The sequence below is a fragment of the Lepidochelys olivacea genome (genome assembly GCF_965140295.1).
Source record: "Lepidochelys olivacea isolate rLepOli2 genome assembly, chromosome: 1".
Classification (NCBI taxonomy): Eukaryota; Metazoa; Chordata; order Testudines; family Cheloniidae; genus Lepidochelys; species Lepidochelys olivacea.
The window spans coordinates 354885239-354893596 of NC_140411.1; the positions used below are offsets into that span (position 1 = coordinate 354885239).

An 8358-nucleotide genomic window follows, 5' to 3' on the forward strand; every position below is an offset into this window, starting at 1 on the left:
CCTGGAAAGCAGTGCCTCTGAAAAGGACTCAGGGGTCATGATAGAAAACAACTGAAATGAACTCCCAGGGCAATGCTGTGGCTAGGAGGGTGCATGTGAGCCATGGCTGTGTTAGCAAGGGGATAGCAGGTAGGGAGATGGTATTACTTATATATACAGCTTTAGTGAGACCACTGCTGGATACTGTCTCCAGTTCTGGGTCTGCACTTCCGTAAGGATACTGATAAATTGGAAAGTATTAGGAAAAGAGCTATGAGAACGTTTCAAAGTCTGGGAAACATGCCTTAGAGTGAGAGGCTAAGAGCAGGCTGAGCGGTGACTTGACCATGGTCTACAAGTACTTACATGAGGAGGAGATTTCTGATAGCACAGGACTCTTTACCCTGGCAGACAAAGGCAGAGCAAGATCTCGTGGCTGGAAGCTGGAGCGAGACACGTTCAGAGTAGGAGTAATGCACAATTTATTTAATGATTCTGTTCTCTTCTGATCTTAAAATCTTCCAGTGCACCTTGCTCTGCTAGGGTTACTTGGGCACTCAGGCTCCCTGGTGTTCCCCATCACGGAAGAACCCTGATACCGGCTGCAGGGAGTTTACAAGCCTCAGAGAGGCACCCCCCAATTCCTCATTCAAATCCACCATGCCCACAGGAAGTGACTATAGTAGAATTACACGGGAGGACAATTGTTTTCAAAGGCCTCACCCTTTGCAGCAGGTTGACTTCTCTGGCAAGGTGTCCCCATTGCTGTCACACTTAGAGGGAGGCTCTCGTCTGGAGGGCTCTGCTTGTGCCTTCAGAACTTAGAAAGCTTTTTCCTTGCTGATGGATGGCCCAGGTCTGATGGGTTCCCTGCAGCTAGACTGGGGTGTGCAGCTGGAAAAGCTAAGCTCTCCAACAGCGCTGACTTTCTAAATGCATCTGTGCTGTATTCACTGCCCCTGGCAGCACAAGTGAAATGAGTAATGATACGGAGCTATTGGTTTGTGCTTTGCAGCTTCAAAGCACTGTTTAAATACTCACTAAATGCCTCTCTGCTGTCATAAACAGAGCCAGTCTGTGCAGTACTGGGCTTCCCCCAGTGCAAACTGTGAGCAGGGCCTCTTGCTAGAGCCTGGCCAAACTTCACCACCCCCACCCCCGTGACACACCCCACCACACTGGGCACAGCTTCTTACCTCAAAACCGTGCACCATGTGGGGACATCTGTCTGCCCACATTCAGTGTAGATAAATGCAAAGTAATGCACACTGGAGGGGAAAATCGGAACTACTCATGCACTGTACAGGGCTCCATCAGCTCAGAAAGGGCCCTGGGTGTCGGTGCAGCAGCTCAATGTGCAGCTGCAGTCAAAACAGCAAACAAGGTGCTGGGGTGCATAAGGCATGGACTGGAGTCTAACAGCAACCATTCCAATGGTTGAGGTTCAACAAGGACAAGTGCAGAGTCCTGCACTTAGGACGGAAGAATCCCATGCACCGCTACAGACTAGGGACCGAATGGCTAGGCAGCAGTTCTGCGGAAAAGGACCTAGGGGTTACAGTGGATGAAAAGCTGGATATGAGTCAGCAGTGTGCCCTTATTGCCAAGAAGGCCAATGGCATTTTGGGATGTATAAGTAGGGGCATAGCGAGCAGATCGAGGGACATGATCATCCCCCTCTATTCGACATTGGTGAGGCCTCATCTGGAGTACTGTGTCCCGTTTGGGGCCCCACACTACAAGAAGGATGTGGAAAAATTGGAAAACGTCCAGCGGAGGACAACAAAAATGATTAGGGGACTGGAGCACATGACTTATGAGGAGAGGCTGAGGGAAGTGGGATTGTTTAGTCTGCGGAAGAGAAGAACGAGGGGGGATTTGATAGCTGCTTTCAACTACCTGAGAGGGGGTTCCAAAGAGGATGGAGCTAGACTGTTCTCAGTGGTAGCAGGTGACAGAACAAGGAGTAATGGTGTCAAGTTGCAGTGCGGGAGGTTTAGGTTGGATATTAGGAAAAACTTTTTCACTAGGAGGGTGGTGAAACACTGGAATGCGTTACCTAGGGACGTGGTGGAATCTCCTTCCTTTGAGGTTTTTAAGGTCAGGCTTGACAAAACCCGGGCTGGGCTGATTTAGTTGGGGAGTGGTCCTGCTTCGAGCAGGGGGTTGGACTAGATGACCTCCTGAGGTCCCTTCCAACCCGGATAGTCTATGGTTCTATGATTCTAATGCCTTTATATATTCAATGGTGCGGCCTCACCTGGATATGGCAGAATTTGAAGGAGTGCAGAGAAAGGTGTTGGGAATGCTCAGAGGCCTGGGAAAACTATCATATGAAGAGAGATTGAAAAGATTGGGATTATTACTTTAGAGAAGAGATGAATAAAAGGGGACATGATACAAATCTGTAAAGTAATAAATAATCTAGTAAAGTTAGTTCAGGAGCTTCTGTTCTCCCTGTCTCACAGCACAAGGACAAGAGGACATTTGATTAAATCAAAAGGTGGCAAATTCAAAACCAGTAAAAGAAAATACTGTCCATCACAATACATAGTCGGGGCGAGGGGGGAGGGATAGCTCAATGGTTTGAGCATTGGCCTGCTAAACCCAGGGTTGTGAGTTCAATCCTTGAGGGGGCCATTTAGGGAACTGGGGCAAAAATTGGGGATTGGTCCTGCTTTTGAGCAGGAGGTTGGACTAGATGACCTCCTGAGGTCCCTTCCAACCCGGATAGTCTATGGTTCTATGATTCTAATGCCTTTATATATTCAATGGTGCGGCCTCACCTGGATATGGCAGAATTTGAAGGAGTGCAGAGAAAGGTGTTGGGAATGCTCAGAGGCCTGGGAAAACTATCATATGAAGAGAGATTGAAAAGATTGGGATTATTACTTTAGAGAAGAGATGAATAAAAGGGGACATGATACAAATCTGTAAAGTAATAAATAATCTAGTGAAGTTAGTTCAGGAGCTTCTGTTCTCCCTGTCTCACAGCACAAGGACAAAAGGACATTTGATTAAATCAAAAGGTGGCAAATTCAAAACCAGTAAAAGAAAATACTGTCCATCACAATACATAGTCGGGGCGGGGGGGGAGGGATAGCTCAATGGTTTGAGCATTGGCCTGCTAAACCCAGGGTTGTGAGTTCAATCCTTGAGGGGGCCATTTAGGGAACTGGGGCAAAAATTGGGGATTGGTCCTGCTTTGAGCAGGAGGTTGGACTAGATGACCTCCTGAGGTCCCTTCCAACCCTGATATTCTATGATTCTATGATTCTAGTCTGCGGAACTCATTGCCACTGGAAGTTGTTAAGGCCAAAAACTTGGCAAAAGTCCAAAAAGGACTGGACATTTATATGGATAACGAGAATATCCAGATTTATAAGAGTTAATGCAAAAAGCGGTGTGGGAAGGAATATTAAACATTGGATTAAATCCTGAAGCACAATCTCCAACAATTAAAGATTAGAATCAGCCCTTTCCGGGGGAGGAGCAGATTGCCTCGCATCTGCTGCTTTGAGGTTCTTACACTTTCCTCTGGACTATCTGGTTCTGGACAGTTGGGCGCAGGACAGTACTGGCCAGTGCTATGTTCCTTGTGCTCGTGTATGTATCAGTGCACTCTGGGACAATGTGGGCAGCTAGGCCATGATGCCGCAGCAGGGCACAGAGCGCCTGGAGAACATGCTCACTCAATCTGCACTGTGTGGGGTAATGAACCCAGTGTGCCCCACTACAGAGAGAGCAGGGCGGGAGGAGAGCTGGCCAAGCTGGATACACTGTTCAGGGAGATTTCGGTCTGTGCTGTAAGCAGTAGCCTACCCATTCCTACCTGCCCTGGGGTATCTCCATCGCCCACGGAAGTCACCGTCCCTGTCACCCTCGCAGTGCTCACAGCTTTGGCCCTGATGCCTCCATCAGCACCTTCCCAGCTCCACTCACTCGTCACAAAGGAAGGCGGAAACCAGAGACCTGTGTGATGTCATACCGGCCAGTCACCGATTGGACGGAGGCCCTGGACTTGGTTTATGGTGTCACGAGTAGTGAGGCGAGTGTCGTAGCTGCAGGTGCCTGGTGCTCTGGTGGAAGATGCGGCTGCTCCCCCTCCTCCTGTTCCACACCCTGGTCTGGCCCATGCACAGCACGAAGGGCAGCTGCGAGTAAGTGACACCTGGGCCACGAGAGGAACTACTGAGAGGGGCCCTGATGGGGCCCTTCCCAAGCACCGAAGGGCATTGGCCCCCCCCACATGAGGCCGTCCTGAACGACAGGGATTCCTGCCCCCTTCCCAGGGTCAGGTGACATCGGTGCCTCATGGCTTAGCAATGAGGCCCTGGCATAACAATCCCATGGGCCATCTCACATGCGGGGGGTGGGTAACGCACAGGGCTCCTAGGCCCTGCTGCTTCCCTCAGGCTGTGTCCAGGGAGAGGCAGGTGGCCTGACACAGAAGATGCCTGGCAAGACCTGGGCGTGAGATAGAACCAGCCGGAGGCAAAGGTCAGCCCCAGGGTAAGTGTCAAATCCCTGCTGCCTTGCCAGGCCACAGCCAGCAGGGCAGTGACGCTCCTCTGTCTCCAGTGCAGCCTGTGGGCGCCGGCCCCTGGCGTCTGGCTACGGCGGGATGCGGATCGTGGGTGGCGTAGATGCTCTGCCGGGGGCCTGGCCCTGGCTCGTCAGCATCCAGATCCCCACCCGAATGGGCCCCCGGCATTCCTGTGGCGGGTCCCTCGTCAGCCCCCGCTGGGTCCTCACAGCCGCTCACTGCTTCAAAGCCAAGAGAAGGTGAGATGTGCGACCTTGGGGGAGGGCTGCCCTCACAGCCCAGGCAGGGGGCCAGCAGCTCAGGCCACCCACCCACTCTTCCATGTACTCCCAGCACTTGCAAGCCAGAAGGCATCTGGGCAATGCCATGGAACTGGCCATGCCATGGGGCTGATCCTTATGGGGCGAGACAGCTGGGCACCATGGCCTATTCCACAGGCTGGCACTGTTCCCTGGCCAGGCATCAACACACCCTAGGCTGAGTCTGGTGTGCCTGGGCACTGACTGACAGCTTGTCCCAAGGTGAGAGCATGCTGGAGAACACGCTGCCCTATTGTGTCTCTGTACCTGGCTCCCTGCTGCCGCGCTCTCTCTTGCCTCAGACAGTAGGGCAGTGCAATGCACCCAGCTACAGTGCAGCTCTCTGCGGCCCTGCACCGGCTGGGAGAGGAACCGCTCTATCCCCCCCCACCTGCGCCCTGGGACTGACTCCCGTTCTGCTCTCCAGGCTGCTCCCGCAGTGGCGTGTTGTGGTCGGTGCGTCCCAGCTATCCCAGCGTGGCCCCGAGGCCCAGGTGCGCTCCATCAAACAGGTGGTGCTGCACGAGCGCTACGAGCCGCGCATGGAGAGCAATGACATCGCTCTGCTGGAGCTCGAGCAGCCGATCGAGTGCAATGACTACGCACAGCCCGCCTGCCTGCCCAGTGCCATGGTGGAGGTGTCGAACCTGTCCCACTGCTACATCAGCGGCTGGGGAGTCACGCAGGAGACATGTGAGAGCCCCAGGCTCCCTGTTAACTCTAACTGGGCACCTGTCCCAGCACGGACACACTGACCTCAGCTGGGACTACTGGGATCTGGCTGCACTGAAGGTCTAGGCCTCTGCTGCCGTGAAAAGGCAGCAGCTGCCCCTCCTGACGCTGCCAGTGCCCCACACACCTCACTGAGCCAAGGGCATGTGCCCACCAAGGGCTGGATCCAAACCTCACCTGCCCAGGCAAGGGAGGAGGAGGAGGGGATGCATGAGCAAAACCACCTCCCACAAAAGTGTGGGAGCAGAGTGAAGGTTAGGCACTGGGGGAGGGGCACACCCATGTGGCGCACTGGGGAACGGGAGATAGGGCTAAGAGCTGTGCAGTAAATATTCTTCATGTCCCTGCAGCCCTGGAAACAGCCGACATCCTGCAGGAGGCCAAGGTGCATCTCATTGACATCACGACCTGTAACAGCAGCCGCTGGTACAACGGGGCCATCGCCAGCAACAACCTGTGTGCAGGGTACGAGCAAGGAGGCATCGACAGCTGCCAGGTATGCAGGCTGGAGCCCTCTCACTGCAGAGTCCTCCCCAGCTCTGCTCAAATGCTTGTGCTGTGGCCTCACACCCCCTCTTCTGGGATCCCCGCCTAGAACTCTCACTACCCCCTGCTCTGCTGGAATCCTCACCTGGGACCCTGCCTCCACTTCCTCCAATATCCCGACCCGGGGCTCTGCCTCCCCCTCCTCCGACCTGAACAGTTTCAGCACCCTTGTCTACGGTCTCCTTCAGTCCCAGACAACACTGTTTCTGGCATACAAAAGAAAGTGAAACCACATCTTTCCTCCTCACCCATCCCCAGGCTCCTCCGCTGGTGCCCAGTCCCTTCCAAACTGCCCCACCCCATTTTAAAACCCATGCCCCATGCCTCTGTCCTTCTGCTTGTCCAGCACTGGCCTCTCTCTACCTGGTGGTATGGGAGCCTTCTCCTCTGTCTGCCTGCTGCCAGAACTCCTTCCATTTGCCCATCTCATAGGTAATCTCAGCTGGAAACCTCTTTGCTTTTCTCTCTCTGTCATTGTATTAGGGGTGTAAAGCCCCAGGGATGCTATGCAAAAGGAGGGGGATTGCAGAGCCCACGATGAGCTGCACTGGGCTGTGGCAGTCTCCCAAAGGAAGTGGAAAGAGTCCCATTTAAGTGTCCTCAGCAATGGAACTGGCCAGGACACTAGGGCAGCGTTTCCCAAACTTTTCCGGCCACAGAACACTTTTTAGCCGATTACGGAACACTTATAATATTATTTTGTAGTCGTTTGGTTTTCAAATAAAAATGGCATTATTTATGCTCCAATATATTTTATTTCATAAAACAAAGCAAAAATACAAATGTAAAATAACTGGAACTAACACTTTCTAACTGGAAAGCGTGTATAAAGTAGTACAAAAATCAAGTGCAAGAGTCAAAATTAAATTCTAGATTCTTTCACGGAACACCTATTCCCATCGTGCGGAACACCAGTGTGCCGCGGAACACCATTTGGGAAATGCTGCCCTAGGGAACAGGTCACAGGAAACCATCCACAGGAATGGACTGGAGGGGCCCAGTCGGCGGTTTTTATCTCTCATGTCAATGACTCAGAGATCCAATCTGGGTCAGGAGCTCTTAGGATTAAGAGCACAGCTACTCCTCAGGGCCAGTGAGGCAGATACCCTGAATTTGGTACGCAGAGCTGGGAGAAAGGCCCTGTGCCTTAGCACACGGGGCAGGGAGTGAGGCCTCCATGCCATAGCGCCGATGCGTAGTGGCTGCGTTCAGAGGTGTGGTACCCAAGAGGGCTCTGTATGGGAGGAGGAAGAGGAGGGAGCTGACTGCTAAGCACTCACCAAATCAGCTATGAGCTAACACAGAAATGCAGCGGACTCCTGATGGGGGAAGCGCTGGCTGCAGCTCCTAGACAGTCCATTCCCATGGGTGGGGGGCACTGCAAGATCATCCCCCTTTGGAACACGTGCTAGGGCTTTGCCAACGCTAGGCAGGCCTTGGGGGTGTGCCCCCTTCCTCTGAGCTCTAGCTGACAACTGTCTCCCAGTGATGGATGCCAGAGGGACGAGTTGTGTGTCCTTAAGCCTCTTCCAAGAAGGAGTCAGCCCTACTGCCAAGCCTGACCCACCAGTGATGAGCTGGCTGTGCCTCAGACCTCTCTCCTCTGCTGCAGGGCGACAGCGGTGGCCCCCTCATGTGCACAAAGGAAAGGTCAAAGCGCTTCTGGGTTATTGGAGTCACCAGCTGGGGGCTGGGCTGCGCCAAGGCACAGAGGCCAGGGGTCTACAGCTCCACTCAGCACTTTCATGACTGGATCTTGGGGAAAGTCAGGCCCAGGCCCAGAACAAGGACAGGCCCCTGCCCGTCAGCCCAGAGCAGTCTGTCTGACTTCTTCAGGAAGCTCAACGAGTTCCTACAGGGCCTGAAGGGAAAGGGGACTTGAGAAGGGAGGGGAGCAGAGCACAGCGGAGGCTGAGATGGACAGTGGCCATTTCTGACGCTTTGCCCACTGCTCTAGAGGACTCTGTACCAGCATCCGGCTCCCATCCTGCCCGTCGTCCTTGTGGATGGAGACTGAGCTTACCTCACAGCAGAAGTAAAACGGTGCCCACAACACAGCCAGCTCTGCCTCTGTTCTGTTCAACCTCGTATGCCATGCCCAGAACCACCCAGGAGCAGAGGCTGCACACAACCAGCTGGGCTAGAATGGTGGAGCGAGGAAGGGGAGAGATGGCTCACAGTGGGTTGGGACAGTGTGGTTGGAGAAGGGTGGCACACAGAGCCAGAGAAGCATTGGGGTGGAGTGGTTGGGCTGCT

At 53.6% G+C, this 8358-nt stretch overlaps 1 protein-coding gene across 1 annotated transcript; it reads left to right on the forward strand.

Moving 5' to 3' along the window:
- Positions 1-4068: 4068 nt before the first annotated feature.
- On the forward strand, positions 4069-8319 carry ACR (acrosin; the record flags this gene model as incomplete). The annotated part of the gene is made up of 5 exons (XM_084637602.1): positions 4069-4139; positions 4561-4764; positions 5252-5517; positions 5907-6052; positions 7715-8319. The coding sequence occupies 5 exons, from the start codon at positions 4069-4071 to the stop codon at positions 7982-7984; spliced, it is 957 nt and encodes a 318-aa protein (XP_084493728.1). The 3' UTR covers positions 7985-8319.
- Between the last annotated feature and the right edge of the window lie 39 nt (positions 8320-8358).